Genomic DNA, 16,422 nt, shown 5'->3' with positions numbered 1-16,422 from the left:
ACACGACCGTAGACAAATTATTTCAGTTCTCTGGACTGCAAGGTTGTAACCCACAAAATAAAGAACCAGACTTGGCATCCTTTCTGGATTTACCTGACTTTGCTTCTAAATTTGGTAGCTTAGGCACATAAATGACAAGACGTAGAGTACATTCAACTACTTGTCTCTCTTTCACCATCCTTTCTTGAACCTTCACTCTTGTCATTGGGCAAGGCATATTTCCTTTTCTATTGATTTTGGTATTAGCAATATGGCTTCCTTTTGACCAATGAGGTACAAGACACTTATGTGCTTGAGCAGTGGGACTTATCCAAGTACACCTCTGCTATCACCATACTCAGGCTATTCTTTTGGTCTAATGAGGATTGAGAAATAAGTACCTGATTTAGACCCTCGGGCTTATAAGGAAAAAACAGAGTTCTCCTAGCCAACCTTCATAGACACCCAAAAAATTGATTTTCATTTTAAGTCATTGATTTTTGGGGTGGTTTGTTACTTGTCATTGTAATAGCTTAAGAAAGCAGTAATTACTTGGGTAAAGAGAAAATGAAAGAGAGAACATGGAGTTCCTAGCTCTTTCCTATAGCAGCACAGCAAACAGTGGAGTATCTCCCTTTTCACTTAACTAGTCTCACTAGTAAACAAAATGTAAAGATAAGAATTAATTGCTTATTTCTTATTTCCTTATACTTAATGGCTTTTAATATTTGATGAAATAATTTTTGTAACAGAGTTCTCTAATTCCTAGTTTATCAACAAGATGGTCCTACATTCTAATTTCTCTACACACATTCCAGTTTGTGTCTGCTTTTGTATTTTGTTTTTTTTTTGTTTTTTCTTTTGTTTTTTTAGTGTGAGTGTGTATAATCATGGAGCTCTCTTCACTTTCAAAAGGAGCCTGACTTCTCCCAAACCACCCCTAGCATGTCTTCTTTGCATTACAGGCAATCTGCTGAGAAGACAAAGATCTCTCTCTTTGTTAGTCTCTAAGCAATCTACCTTCTTGGTGTTTCCTTCTTTTCTCAAACTGAAGAAAACTTAAGTAACTTGGTTGGAAAAGAGTTGAGGAGCCCAGCAATATTTTCCAGTAAGCTCTTGTCATTGCGGTCAGTATAAAGCCCATGAGCCATTGCACAGTCTGCTTGTTGGCAAGATGGTGGGGTCCACTTCCTATCATCTAATCAGGGAAACCTGAGTGGGGGAACATATAGAAGGATATGCTTTTCAGACAATCAGCAAGATCCTAGATGTTCACAACACTGACATATCTCCTCTCATGTCCTAAGAGGTGAGAAATAACAGGGCAACATAATTCAAGGGCCCAGTGTTTGCTTAGAGAAAACAGTAGGCAACCAGAGATGTAGTTCTTGGAGAACTGATCCCTTCAGAGCCTCCATTTTGCCATGCTGGATCGCAGCATGAGAATGCCCTCTACAGATACCCCAGGGCTGTCAATCATCCTTTGCCAAAGGCGTTGTTCCTCTCCTCGAGAGTCCATCCAGTACACATTCTTCCCATGACTGACACCTGAAGAAGAGAAAAAGGGGCACAACATTTCACACAGGGGCTGGAGCTTCTAGAAGGCAAGTAACAATCTCTGAGGACCTCTTCTTGGTTCCCATATCTAGTGAGAGGTGTTAAAACGAGTCAGTCTTTTGAAGCCTGCATTATTTCCTTCTGTTTAGGTTGAACAGAGTAACCAGAGTGGCCCCTGGTGACTCATATTCTCCTGACTTTGATAGAACCAACTCATCAAAACCAAGTCAATGTGAGTTCACAATATGCCCTGAGATATGAAGATCTCTATTTCAAACACAGCTACTCTCTGACCCTGGAGGTTTCAATTTTACTGACACATGTATTCCCTGATCTCCTTAATTTTTTTTTTTTGGTTTTTCAAGATCCTTAATTTATAAAAAAAAAAGTGTCATATAAATGGGGACTTTCTCAACCAAAATGTTGACATGGCACATGGCTGGCCTAAGATATGGGGTAAAGAGACTTGGGGTCTTCCAGTGTTAGTTCATGTGCACTTCTAGTGTTAAAGCATTTGACCACCGGGATGTCTTCCTACCTAGTTCACACCTTGTTATATTTTATGACGTGAGTTATTTGTTTTCATTCTGTGTTTAGTATCCTATCAACGTGACACACTCAGGTCATCGGGAATGCATCCATCTGATTGGCCTGTGGACAAGTCTGTGGGGGCAGTTTCTTGATTGTTGATTGATGTGGGAGGAAACAGCTCACTGGGGGGGGCAAGTTCCACCCTTAGGCAGGTGGTCCTGGCTTATATTAAAAATATCAGGCTTAGCAATCAAGTAAGCAGGATTCCTCTGTGGTTCTGCTTCAGTTCTGCTTCAATGTTCCTACCTTGACTTCCTACCCTGATTCACCTTCATGATGAAGTAGGCACTAAAGTGAAATAAACCCCTTTTCCCCAAGTTGCTTCACATTGTTATCTTTATCATAGCAATAGAAAGCAAACTAAGAACACATTGCTTGATCATTGTTGAAGTACTAGACACAAGTGAAAGGAAGATGAAGTAAAGACAACCTTATGAGGCCTTCCTCTCCTGTCTTGATTTTCATTTAAGCAAAACATTAAGACCCAAAAAAGTACTTGAAATTCCCTTATATGAATGTATTGAAGATTTTTCTATGAAAGGATCAAATATAACATTTCTTCAACTTTAAGCCTAAGAATACAAAGTTGTTACAGAAACACATTTTAACAGTGATCAGATCTCCATCTAAAAGAATGAGGCACCTGGGCTATTTCAGGAGCTAGTTGTAGCTCACACTACATAAAAATCTACAGCATATCACACCTGGAGTAATCACTGTTGCCCATGCCCAGTCATACACCAGCTCTAGTTCTCTCAATTCCTTACCGCTTCCAGAATTTAAACGAACACCTCCTAGAAAGATGTTGCTGGAAAAGGCTTCCTTGTCCCAGATGGTGAGTTCTAGGCAAACATTCTTTATATCCTGAGGATACAGGCCGCTGAATATGAATGTATGATTCCATTGAGGGTTAATACTCTTTTTGACAACCGCCGTTTTGTGCTTGGTGGCTTTGTTATCATCAGGAAGCAGGTAGCTGCAGAAGGAAACACAGTTACATTGGTGGGAAAGTAAAAATGCAACCTTTGAGTTGTCATTTGGATCTCCTACAATTCTGTGTAACTGTATGTGACTACAATATGCATTCTTGATGTTCTCTCCCTGATATCTTATTTGGAGAGATGTCTAGTAAATACATTTACAATAGTAAAATGCCCTTCCTCCATTTTTGATTACAATTTTTGTCTTTTCAAACCCTTCCAAATATTTGGTTCTCCATCTGGTAAAGAAAAGACCCCTGGTGGTAGCCACTATTGTTTGACTTTGTATGTTTTTGTTTGTTTGTATGTATCTGTAAACTGATTTGCAGCTAAGGTGGATAATTCCTGAATGTTTTCAGCTTCTTACCCGTCTTACATGAGTTTACTCCCTCATGTTCAGAGTACCTAGAGTTACTGAGGACTGAAGGCTAACCCAAGCAGTGGGTTTTAGAAAAGGCCGATGAGTTCTGCAGTTCTTCAAGGGATACTCCTAAAGAACATTACATGGAGTTCTTGCTGCTTTCTTTCCCAGTGGAACTGAACCCTACAGCGATAACCTTTCCATTAACATAACTTTTAAAACTGCTTCCCTCTGTCTTTTGTTTCATGGTCTACACTCTTTCACTGATGTTTCCTGGAAGCCCTTCTCTGATAGACTACCTGTGCCCTAGGTCTTCTCTACTGTGTTCAAACTGTAAGTCTCAAAAACCTTTGTGCCTTCAAAACACATGGTTTGGGGAAGAAAATGAGTGTAGATGGAATCAGTACATAAAACAATTATGAAAAATACAAGTAAATGGCCCAGGGATAAAGAAGATAATTGAGTCATGTTGTATTTCATTTACTATATTGGTCAGCATGAGTAAGTAGGACAATGACAAAGTGCTTGCTGAGCAAGGACCTGAGTTTGATCCTGGCACTACCACCAAAAAGGGGAAAAAATTAATAAATTAATCAGCGAACACTGTTATTTCTCAATCTCCATTCTACGCTTATTCTCTTTTAAAATTCCTAGTTTTTATTGTTACCATCTTACATTTTATCTTATTTCAATTTTTGTATCCATCATTAAAAGAAAACCTTGGTTCTAAATTTGAACACACGTTTCCCCAGAATAAAGACCATAAAGCTGTCTTACAATTCACATAGCTACAGACCTAGGTTCTGGTCAATAGAATACAAGTACCTCTATGAAAAAGTTACAGGAAGCTCCCTATAAGCTTGGATTTGCATAGGATGGCTGAACTCTGTATAACTAGGTATCTTGGTCCATGGAGAAGATACGATAATGATATAGAAAAACTCCTTTGTCCCTGATAAACATGATATTTCCACATCTATCCTAGATAAGTTACCTTCAATCACTGTTTCAATGTAAGAGAAAGTGGTTTTTAATTTTTTTAATATTTATTTTGAATGTGCATAAATATGTATGAGAGCAAGCCATGACATAGATGTGGAAGACCAAGGTTAACCTGTGAGAGTCAGTTATCATGACCAAGAGGATTCCAGCTATCAAAATTGGCCTATTAGGTTTGGTGGCAGGCCCATTTCCCATTATTTGCCGAACCATCTTGTGGGCCCTAATGTCTTTCTTAAGTCACAAATATTTCAGTTCATAAGTAGAGAATATGAAATTATGTAATTTACATATTTTATAACATTACCTATGTATCTGTTCTTGCTTGCTCTCTGGCTCTTTGAAATTATATATCAATTTTTTCTTTAAGGGTATTTATTTTTATGTATATGAAGGTTTTCCCTACATGTATGTTTATGTACCATGTGCAAGCAATGCCTATGAAGACCAGAAGATAGCATCAGATCTCCTGAGTCTGGAGTTAGAGATGGCTGCGAGCTGCCATGTGGGTGTTGGGAATTGAAATTGGGTCCTCTACAAGAGCAGCCAGTGCTCTTTACTACTGAACCATTTCTCCAACTCCTTGGATAATTTTTAAATTGGCTTAATATTTAAGTATTCACTGAAAAGTTAGTGCTTAAAAAATAGGATGAATTACTGTTCTTTATCATTTGTCCTTCATAAATTCTCAACAAGAGCATGTAAAAGCTGTTCCAGACAATATTAACTCATGCCTGGAAGGGCATGTTAGAGCCACAGGCCAGGAACAATATTTTTACCATACAAGACAGTAAGGAGCAGAGTCCTAAACTGGATGCGGGGCTTCCTAAGTTGGACTGTAGCAGTATGACTCAAAGACAGTGTGTCTTTTATGCTAAAGAACACAATTCAACAATGGGGAAACCCTAGTCATCTTACTCTCATCAATATATGGTTTACTGAACTTAAAACATATAAGAATAAAGGTATGACTTATTTCCTGTGGGAAAATACACCCATGGGAGGCCTACCCCTTTCTGAATGGAGACGGAGGAGGAGTGGATAGGGTAGATGGTAAGATGGTAGGCAGGAGATGGTGAACAGGAAGAGAAGAGAAAGGGGGAACTGTGGTCAGTATATAAAATGAATAAAATTTTAAATAAAATTTAAAAAAAAGATTGTACAAAAAAGCAGGATCTCATCCTCTGTCCCCTGCTGGTCTGGCACTGCTACATGTATTCCAGGATGGACACAAACTTGTGATCTTCCTGACTCAGGGTCCACAGTACCAGTATTTCAGGCACTGCTATCAGGCCTGGATCACTTTTCAAAGAGGCAACATCTCTGTCAAAGATTCTTCCCATGGCTTGGCATCATGGGAACTGGCTTTACTTCATGGTTCTCTGTGAGGTCAGCTATCATATCTATTTTTCAAAGATCAGCATCTAATTCGTGGTACATATACATCTGAGTGTTTGCTTGAATGAATGGAAAAATATTCCTTTAGCCCAGCTTCTTCTAATTACACGAGAAAAGTCTACAATAGTCAGAAACTAGACTATTTGCTATTTGGAAGGCCTAGAACGAGCAAGAATATTCATTTAAATGGTAGTATTCCCTCAAGAAAATGTCATTTGCTCCACATGGAAATAAATGTATATCAAGTAGTCCTGGAGCCTGCCTCAAACACTCTTTAGGGAAGATGCTGAAATTTTTCTGCATTTTACAATTTTCCCCAACAGAGCAAACCAGCAAGTATTTAGTATTTTTGTTGGTGTACCAAATGATAACAAAACAAAAATAAAAGTAAATTATACATAGAACATCATATTTTCTTCTCTTTTTAGAAAGGAATCTCCTTGGGCAGTCAGGGTGAGAGCGATCCTCACAGTGGCCCTCCAGAAATCTGCTGGAGACACAGTGAGAGCCAGAACAGCAACTCTGTCCCACACTCACATTGCTTTAGATGAAAGAGCAAACACGTAAGGGTAGCTTTTCCAACGTGCATGCAATAAGCAGAACGTGGGCCTTTCACAACTACCATTGTCTACTGGATCATAGCTCCTTTCAGTACCCAGGAAGTGTCATGGGCGATGAGCTAGAGCAAAATTACCCCTTCACGAAGCTATCAGAAGTGCCTCCCGATTTGGCTGCTGTCAGATTCTTTGCCTCTTTGATGAACACTTCAAGTATTCCCCCAGAGATGACAGATGACTCTTTCTTCTTTCCCTTTTTAAAGATCTTCTTTCCTGCACGAACCAGCAGAGAGGAGGTGGAAGTGGAGGAGATCGGAGATTCTACTTCATAATTTACCAAGAACATCTACAAAAAGCTACTTCATTTTCTGACAATCAAGCCTTTTTGTCATATGTATGTGTGTATGTTTGTATACATATACAGACATACACACACACAAAGCTTCTGTAAAGGAAAAATGCAACGATTCTAAAGGAATAGAATAATGGAAAACATCCTGCCAGCACCATCATCTTATTCTATTGCGAAGGCCAGACCCAAGTCCCAGAGCTGCAAGAGAGACATTTCTATGACTTGGATATATTAACCTTACTTCCAAAGGGTCTATTCAATAATCCCCTTTTTATAAATTGTCAGCTTCAGGAAGGGTCAGGTTTAGAGGGTGCAACCTAGAGTCAGTTACATTTTGTGGTTGGGAGAAAACCTTGTCACTTTTAATATTTATTTTGATGTAATAGACTAAACATGAGCAATAACCACTACATGACTGCCACCTTTACATATATGAACCTATTTAATCCTCACAACCCTCTTAAATTTTTTTCTTTTTTCAGAGATTATACTATAATTCTATCATTTCCCCTATTCTTTCTTCCCTCCAAACTCCAAAATGTATTCTTCCATTGCTCTCTTTCAAATTAATGGTCTCTTTTTTCATTGGCTGTTATTACGTGCATATATGTACATACATATTTATTCCTAACTATTACCTGCTCAATCTGAATAATGTTATTTGTATGTGTATTTTCAGGACTGACCATATTGCATTGCCAAATTAGATGGGAAAACAACATGGGGTCTCAACCCGCCACAAAGAACTATGGACAAGTGAAGTGAGGAAACTCAGACCAAGAGCTGAGTTCCTTTCACGGGGAAGCCCTGAAAATGGTGACCATGAATGGAAAGAAAAAGGAAGCTGCCTAAGACACTGATGAAAGGAGGAAGAAAAGGAAAATTTCAAATAGATTTCTTCTAGATTCCCCTTTGTTTTCTATATTTTATGCCAGATATTTCTTTTTTAGACTCCCTGAGTAGCTGTGAATGAGTCCATAGAACAGCTTCCTAGAAATCCCCTCACACAACACATCTCTCCCCCTGGGGAAAGATTGTGTATCTCTTGGACTGACAGTAAATAATCTCCCTATCAGGGCTGGCTTATAAGTATGGATTTTTGTCCTGTACTTTTCTTCTCCACATATGTTATAGCATGTACTTCTTAACTCTCAAAAGATCCCAAACCCTATTTTTATTATACTACATATGTAACACAGTCCATCCAAACCCTAATATCTACAATGTGACAGATAAGAGGTATTGATTTTAACCCTACCTTGAGGTTGTTCTACTTGGAATATAGGGCTCTCCTCTGGAGGAATGTATCGAAAGACAACCGTTAGCTCTCCTTTGTATTGAAGGCCAATATCAGGAGCCAACTCCACCTAGTCAAGGGGAGATAAGTGAAAAGGACGTTAGAATACTGGACATCATCTTCTTAAATGAAATACAGAATATTTAGAAAGACAAATACTTCATGTTTTCTCTCACATTTGTAATAGAAGGAGTACATATTTCCTTAGATATTATTTCATCAGGAGACCTGACTCCCCTATGGGGAGGACCCAACTAAGACTCCTAGCAATAGTGAACAAAGAGCCTGAACTGGGCATCCTGTGACCAGATCGGTGCTGGGCCCAGTTGTCATCAGAGAGGTGTCACCCAGCAGATGATGGAGGCAGATGCAGAAACCTACAGACAAACATTAGGCAGAGTTTGGGAATCCTGCAGAGATGGAAGAGGAGAAAGGAATGCAGGAGTCTGATGGGTCAAGGACACTACAAGAAAACTCACAGAATCAACTAACCTGGGCTTATAGGGACACACAGAATCTAAACCAACAACCAGGTAGCCTGGTAGACTGACATAGACACTCGGCATATATGTTACAGTTATATACCTTGGCCCTCTTAGGGGACTTCTAACAGTGGGAGCAAGAGATGTCTCCAACTCTTTTACTGACTTTTGGGACCCCGTTTCTTTCTTTTACTTTTTTTTTACATTTAACCTAATTTTATTCATGTTTGCCTAGTGATGGGGTATAGATCATTCAATAAAAACATACAGTAAAAGCAGGGGTGGGGGAGGCTTATCATGTACAATGTTTAAACTACAATAATGATGTACCTTAATTACTTTCATGCACACAAGTCTAACATTACAAGTTTTTTTTTTAAAAAAACACAATTAAGACTTATAGGAGCATTTTATAATAAATTCCTAATTTTTCTTTGTGGATAGATCAAGCACCATCAAAATACAGATTCCTATACACAGTGAGTACTTTACTTAATATACATGGACAGCCTCAGGGCAAGCTGACGTTATATCATCTTATAATAGGTCATCTTGCCCATTCTTAATAATGGGGAGCTGTTTAGTCTTATTGAAACTTGATATGCCATGTTTTATTGATATTTTCAGGAAACATGCTCTTTCCTGGATGGAGATGGAAGAGGGAGGGGATTTGGGAGTGGGAGTAGGGGAATGGGGAAGAAGGACTGGCAGGGGAGGATGGGGGAGGCTGCAGAGAGGTTGTAAAATGAATAAATGAAAAAAATTCTTTAGAGAGAGAGAGACAAAGAGAGATAGTGATATTTTAACAAATAAGGCTTGTCTGAAGATCGGAGTGTAGAGCTAAGCCACTGGAGGCCAGGGAGTGGTGGCACACACCTTTAATTTCAGGACTCAGAAAATAGGCAGAGGGATTGATGATAACTCAAGGCCACTCTTGGCTACACAAGATTGAATCTGCCTAAAAGAGAAACAGCTCATGCCAAGATAATCCCAGCTCTTAAAATCACACACTTTTAATACCAGCATTAGGGAGATGAAGACAGGAATGATATGGCTGGGTGGGGAGAGGAATCTAAGGCTGAAGGAGACAGGAGCTTAGGGAAGTCTGAGGTTTGGTGGAGAAAGTTGCAGTCTGAGGTTTAGTGGAGACAGGTTCAGTCTGGAGATGCAGTCTAAGGACAGGATTGCCTCATTGGTAGAGGTAAAATAACTCTCCAGTGGCTGGACTCTCTACTTCTCTGATTTTTAGCATTAACCCCTATATTTGACTCTGGGCTTTTATTATTAATATCAAATAGAATTCAGGCAAAATCTGGCACCAAACTTTTGGGTTACAAGTCAGTATCTTTGAATACTTGGGACAGAATTGAAGAAGTAGAGAAAAAAAGATTCATTTACTAAAGTCATATAGGGCCCAAAAGAAACCATCACTGATTTCTTACAAATATTGACATCAGCAGTAACTAGAATGATAATAAATTCTTAAGCTGGAATAATAATAATTGAATCTCTGGTCTTTAAAAATGCTTATTGTCAAGGCAAAAGGATAATTAACGTTTTTAATGACAAGAATGGATTTGAAATATAATTGGTATTAAATTTCATGACCATGATGATACTTGGCTAGGAGAGGTGATTTCCAGATATCTGAGGAAAAATTGAAATGTCAAGTGTTATAATTGTGGTAAACAAGGTAACTTTAAAAGAGACTGTAAACAGAGTGTTCCTAGAAACAATGTTTTTTTCTAAGCATAATTCAAACAAAACACCCGTCCCTTCCAGATTATGTAGAAGGTGTGGCAAAGACAGACATTGGACTAATGAATGTACATCAACAAAGGACATTCAAGGTAAACCTTTGCTATCAGGAAACTCCTTGAGGGGCCTACAAAAGGCCCTTATGCCAAATCTGGTTTAGCCATTTTCAGTCATCATGGAGGAAACTCCTCAGAGCAATTGAAGAATTAATGCCTATTGTAAGAAATCATTGTGCTCTGGATAATATAACAGCTATAAAAGAGAGAACAAAAAATTTTGGAAAAACCATAAAGTGGGTATTATGAACAAAGTCCTAAATTAAAAATATGAAATAATGACATTATCAATGATGTCTGGTAGACACAGTTGTGAATGCACCAGAATGTTGGCATCAAAATTGACCTCTTCAGGAGATAAATGTCTGGCTTTTAGGGACTGAAACTTTATCGCAGGTAAAACAGAGCACAAGATGGGTCAAATATATAGGACTAGGAGGTCAGAGAGAAAATTAAAACCATATGTGGCTAATGTAGCAGTGAATTTATTACAGCAATGAAATACTCAGATTAACATTCCTTCAGTTTTAGGAACAAACCAAAAAATTATCATACATTACTGGGAAAAATATTAAAAGGTACTGAAAAGAATAGTCACCAATCATACAGGTTGTACAAGAACAGGGCACAACAGCTGCTTGTCTTTCAAAGGCACCAAGAGTCTTGCCTTTAAAATGATTAACAGAGACGTAAGCGGCGGGGACCGGTGAGGTGGCAGACGCACAAGGCGGGGACGGTCACACAATAACGAGAGCAGATCGCCCCACTACAATTAAATCAAAGAGGTAGGCCTTTTGTTGGCGAGGTCACTGGCAAACGGGGAGCATGGTCATGATTCTGAAGACCCTTCGGAGTGGTGAGAGGGTTCTTGGCCTGCGGCAGGAACCAGGAAACAGAGCAAGGGCATTTGGTAAGAGGAACCCTTGGCCAGCAGGGAAACCTGATCCAGTTTTAAAAGACCCATTAGATAGGATCAATAGGAAGAGATGGGCAGGCCCCAAGGCAAGAATTCACCCAATAACCTGAAAAACAACATGAAAACACCAGAACACAATGATTTTACAACAGAAGTATTTGAACACCCTAACAGAGAAGAAGTGGAAAAAATTGACTTTATGAAAGCAATAGAGTCCCTTAAACAACCTGTAAAAAACGCCCTTATAGAATTGGATGAGAAGTATAACAAAAAGTTTGAAGAAATGAGTAAATACGTACATGATACCCTGGGAAACCAAGAAAAAAAAATCAAACAGGTAATGGAAACAGTTCAACAATTAAAAACTGAAATGAAGGCAAGGAAGAAAACACAAACTGAGGACCACCTCGTTATGGAAAATCTAGGTCAACGAGCAGAGTCTACAGAAACAAGCATAATCAATAGAATACAAGAGATAGAAGAAAGAATCTCAGATTCTGAGGACACCATAGAGAAAATAAACGCACAGATCAAAGAAAACAGCAAAGCCAACAAATTATCAACAGAAAACATTCAGGAAATATGAGACACAATAAAAAGACCAAACCTAAGAATAATAGGAATAGAAGAAGGAGAAGAGTCACAACTCAAAGGCCCAGAAAATATTTTTAACAAAATTATGGAAGAAAATTTCCCAACCTAAAGAAAGATATTCATTTAAATATTCAAGAAGAATAGAGAACACCAAACAGACTGGATCAAAGAAAAACATCTCGCCATATAATAATCAAAACACAAAATATACAGGTTAAAGAAAGAATATTAAGAGCTGCAAAGGAAAAAGGGCAAGTAACTTATAAAGGTAAACCAATCAGACTTACACCTGACTTCTCTATGGAAACTATGAAAGCCAGAAGGCCCTGGATAGATGTACTGCAGAAACTAAGGGACCATGGATGCAAACCCAAACTACTATGCCCAGCCAAGCTATCATTCACTATCAATGGAGAAAACAAGACATTCCAGGATAAGAACAAATGTAAACAATACGTAGCCACAAATACAGCCCTACAGAAAGTAATAGAAGGAAAATCGCAACCCAAGGAATCCAACATTGCCAACACTGCCTACAATAACTCAGGCATCTAGCGACCCTTCACCAGCACATCTCAAAGAAGGGAGATGCACAAACTCTACTATCAAAACCAATAAGAATAACCGGAGTAAACAACCACTGGTCATTAATATCACTTAATAGTAATAGGCTCAATTCACCTATAAAAAGGCACAGGCTAAGAGATTGGATACGAAAACAGGATCCAACAGTCTGCTGTTTGCAAGAAACACATCTCAACCACAAAGACAGACATCTACTCAGAGTAAAGAGTTGGGAAAAGGTGTTTCAAGCAAACGGTCCTAAGAAAAAAGCAGGTGTGGCCATACTAATTTCTAACAAAACTGACTTCAAACTAAAATCAATCAGAAGAGATCGAGATGGACACTTTATACTCATAACAGGAACAATTCATCAGGATGACGTCTCAATCCTGAATATCAATGCCCCTAACATAAAAGCACCCACTTATGTAAAAGAAATATTACTAGAACTCAAGGCAGACATCAAACCACACACACTAGTAGTAGGAGACTTCAACACACCTCTCTCTCCAAGGGACAGGTCAATCAGACAGAAACCTAATAGAGAATTAAGAGAATTATTGGAGGTAATGAAGCAAATGGACTTAACAGACATCTATAGAACATTCCATCCAATTAGGAAAGAATATACCTTCTTCTCTGCAGCTCATGGAACCTTCTCAAAAATTGATCACATACTCTGAAACAAAGGAAACCTCCACAGATACAAAAAAAATCACTGTCCACCTGTGTCTTATCAGATCACCACAGACTAAAGTTAGAAGGCAACAACAATGCTACCCACAGAAAGCCGACAAACTCGTGGAAACTGAACAGTCAACTACTGAACCACACCTGGGTCAAGGAAGAAATCAAGAAAGAAATTAAAGTCTTCCTTCAATTTAATGAAAATAAAGAGACAACATACTCAAACCTATGGGACACAATGAAAGCAGTGCTAAGAGGAAAGTTCATAGCACTAAGTGCCCACTTAAAGAAAACGGAGAATGCATACATTGGGGACTTAACAACACACCTGAGAGCTCTAGAAAAAAAGAAGCAGACAAGCAGACACACCGAGGAGAAATAGAAGACTGGAAATAATAAAACTGAGGGCGGAAATCAACGAAATAGAAATGCAGAAAACAGTCCAAAGAATCAATGAAACAAAAAGTTGGTTCTTGGAGAAAATCAACAAGATCGACAAACCCCTATCCAAACTAATTAAATGACAGAGAGAGAACACGCAAATAAATAAGATAAGAAATGAAAAGTGGGACATAACCACAGACACAGAGGAAATTCAGAGAATCATTAGATCTTACTACAAAAGCCTGTATGCCACAAAACTGGAAGATACGAAAGAATGGACATTTTTTTTAAATAAGTACCATATACCAAAGCTAAACCAAGACCAGGTGAATGATCTAAATAAACCTGTTAGTCGCGAAGAATTAGAAACCGTTATCAAAAATCTCCCTTTGAAAAAAAGCCCAGGACCAGATGGTTTCAATGCAGAATTCTACCAGAACTTCCAAGAAGAACTAATACCTATACTCCTTAATGAATTTCACAATATAGAAACATAAGAGTCATTGCCAATTTCCTTTTATGAAGCTACAGTTACCCTGATACCAAAACCACACAAAGACCCAACCAAGAAAGAGAATTACAGGCCTATCTTACTCATGAATATCGATGCAAAAATTCTCAATAAAATACTGGCAAACTGAATCCAAGAACACATTAGAAAAATTATCCATTATGATCAAGTAGGCTTCATCCCAGAGATGCAGGGCTGGTTCAACATATGCAAATCTATCAATGTGATCCACCATATAAATAAACTGAAAGAAAAAAACCATATGATCATTTCATTAGATGCTGAAAAAGCATTTGACAAAATTCAACACCCCTTTATGATAAAGGTCTTGGAGAGATTAGGGATTCAAGGGTCATACCTAAATATAATAAAAGCTATTTACAGCAAGCCGACAGCTAACATTAAATTAAACGGAGAAAAACTCAAAGCCATCCCACTAAAATCAGGAACACGACAAGGCTGTCCACTCTCTCCACACCTCTTCAATATAGTGCTTGAAGTTCTAGCAATAGCAATAAGACAACATAAGGGGATCAAGGGGATTCGTATTGGAAAGGAAGAAGTTAAGCTTTCGTTATTTGCAGATGATATGATAGTATACATAAGCCACCCCAAAAACTCTACTAAAGAACTCCTACAGCTGATAAACACCTTTAGTAATGTGGCAGGATACAAGATCAACTCCAAAAAATCAGTTGCCTTCCTATACACTAAGGATAAGGAAGCAGAGAGGGAAATCAGAGAAGCATCACCTTTCACGATTGCCACAAATAGCATACAATATCTCGGGGTAACTCTGACCAAGGAAGTGAAAGATCTATTTGACAAGAACTTTAAGGCATTGAAGAAAGAAATTGAAGAAGATACCAGAAAATGGAGTGATCTCCCTTGCTCTTGGATTGGGAGGATCAACATAGTAAAAATGGCAATTCTACCAAAAGCACTCTATAAATTCAATGCAATCCCCATCAAAATTCTTCACAGATCTGGAGAAGACAATAATCAACTTGATATGGAAAAACAAAAAACCCAGAATAGCCAAAACAATCTTATACAATAAAGGATTGTCTGGAGGCATTACCATCCCTGACTTCAAACACTATTACAGAGGTACAGTATTGAAAACAGCTTGGTATTGGCATAAAAAAACAGAGAAGTCAACCAATGGAATCGTATAGAAGACCCAGATTTTAAACCACAAACCTATGAACACCTGATTTTCGATAAAGGAGCTAAAAGTATACAATGAAAAAAAGAGAGCATCTTCAACAAATTGTGCTGGCAAAACTGGATGTCAATCTGTAGAAGAATGAAAATTGATCCATATCTATCACCATGCACAAAACTCAAGTCCAAATGGATTAAGGACCTCAATATCAGTCTGAACACACTGAAAAGGATAGAAGAGAAAGTGGGAAGTACTCTACAAACACATGGGCACAGGAGACCACTTCCTACGTATAACCCCAGCAGCACAGACATTAAGGGCTTCATTGAATAAATGTGACCTCCTGAGACTGAGAAGCTTCTGTAAAGCAAAGGACACTGTCACTAAGACAAAAAGGCAACCCCGCAACTGACAAAGGTCTCATCTCCAAAATATATAAAGAACTCAAGAAACTAGACCGTAAAAGGCTAATCAACCCAATTATAAAATGGGGCACTGAGCTGAACAGAGAATTCTCAACAGAAGAACTTCAAATGGCCAAAAGACACTTAAGGTCATGCTCAACTTCCTTTGCGATCAGGGAAATGCAAATCAAGACAACTTTAAGATACCATCTTACACCTGTCAGAATGGCTAAAATGAAAAACACCAATGATAGCCTTTGCTGGAGAGGCTGTGGAGTAAGGGGTACACTCATCCATTGCTGGTGGGAATGCAAACGTGTGCAACCACTCTGGAAAGCAGTGTTTTGGTTTCTCAGGAAATTTGGGATCAACCTACCCCTGGATGCAGCAATACCACTCTTGGGAATATACCCAAGAGAGGCCCTATCATACAACAAAATATATGCTCAACTATTGTCAGGAGCCAATTTCCTCCTAAAATCACTACAGGAACCGTCACCCTGGGGAGTCTGCAGAGAACCCCACACCCTTAATTGTGTTAGGAATAGTTGTATTGAAAGAGCCTACCCCACACCCAAATTGGCTGTTAATGGGAGCTATCTGTTACCGGAACCCACCCCACATTCCAAACTATCTAGGGAGCTAGGTGTGTCAACTCGTGACCTCTTGGCCTACAGTGACCTGACCGAAGATAACCTCCTGCCTGCGTGACCAACTCGGATCATGTGACCAACGTGAACCACGCGGCAAGAGCCCAGGCCCCTGTGCCTATCCCCCAACTCTTTACACTATAAAAGTTGTACCCCATCTCTAATAAACGGAGGCTC

General features: G+C 38.8%; 1 protein-coding gene across 1 annotated transcript in view; it reads right to left on the bottom strand.

Moving 5' to 3' along the window:
• Positions 1 to 1,227: 1,227 nt before the first annotated feature.
• The window catches only part of LOC121442664 (synaptotagmin-like protein 5), a 101,530-nt gene continuing 86,335 nt past the window's right edge, over positions 1,228 to 16,422 (bottom strand). Inside the window, 4 exon segments of the mRNA XM_041644268.1 lie at positions 1,228 to 1,527; positions 2,895 to 3,103; positions 6,560 to 6,695; positions 8,033 to 8,141. Of these exon segments, the coding sequence (XP_041500202.1) occupies positions 1,385 to 1,527; positions 2,895 to 3,103; positions 6,560 to 6,695; positions 8,033 to 8,141 (597 nt within the window). The 3' untranslated portion in view covers positions 1,228 to 1,384.

Source organism: Microtus oregoni, unplaced genomic scaffold, assembly GCF_018167655.1.
Source record: "Microtus oregoni isolate MIOR12 unplaced genomic scaffold, Mior012 000092F_ref0000046, whole genome shotgun sequence".
In the NCBI taxonomy this organism is placed as follows: domain Eukaryota; kingdom Metazoa; phylum Chordata; class Mammalia; order Rodentia; family Cricetidae; genus Microtus; species Microtus oregoni.
Note: the sequence above shows the minus strand (reverse complement) of the source record. Positions and strands in the feature narration are given on the sequence as shown.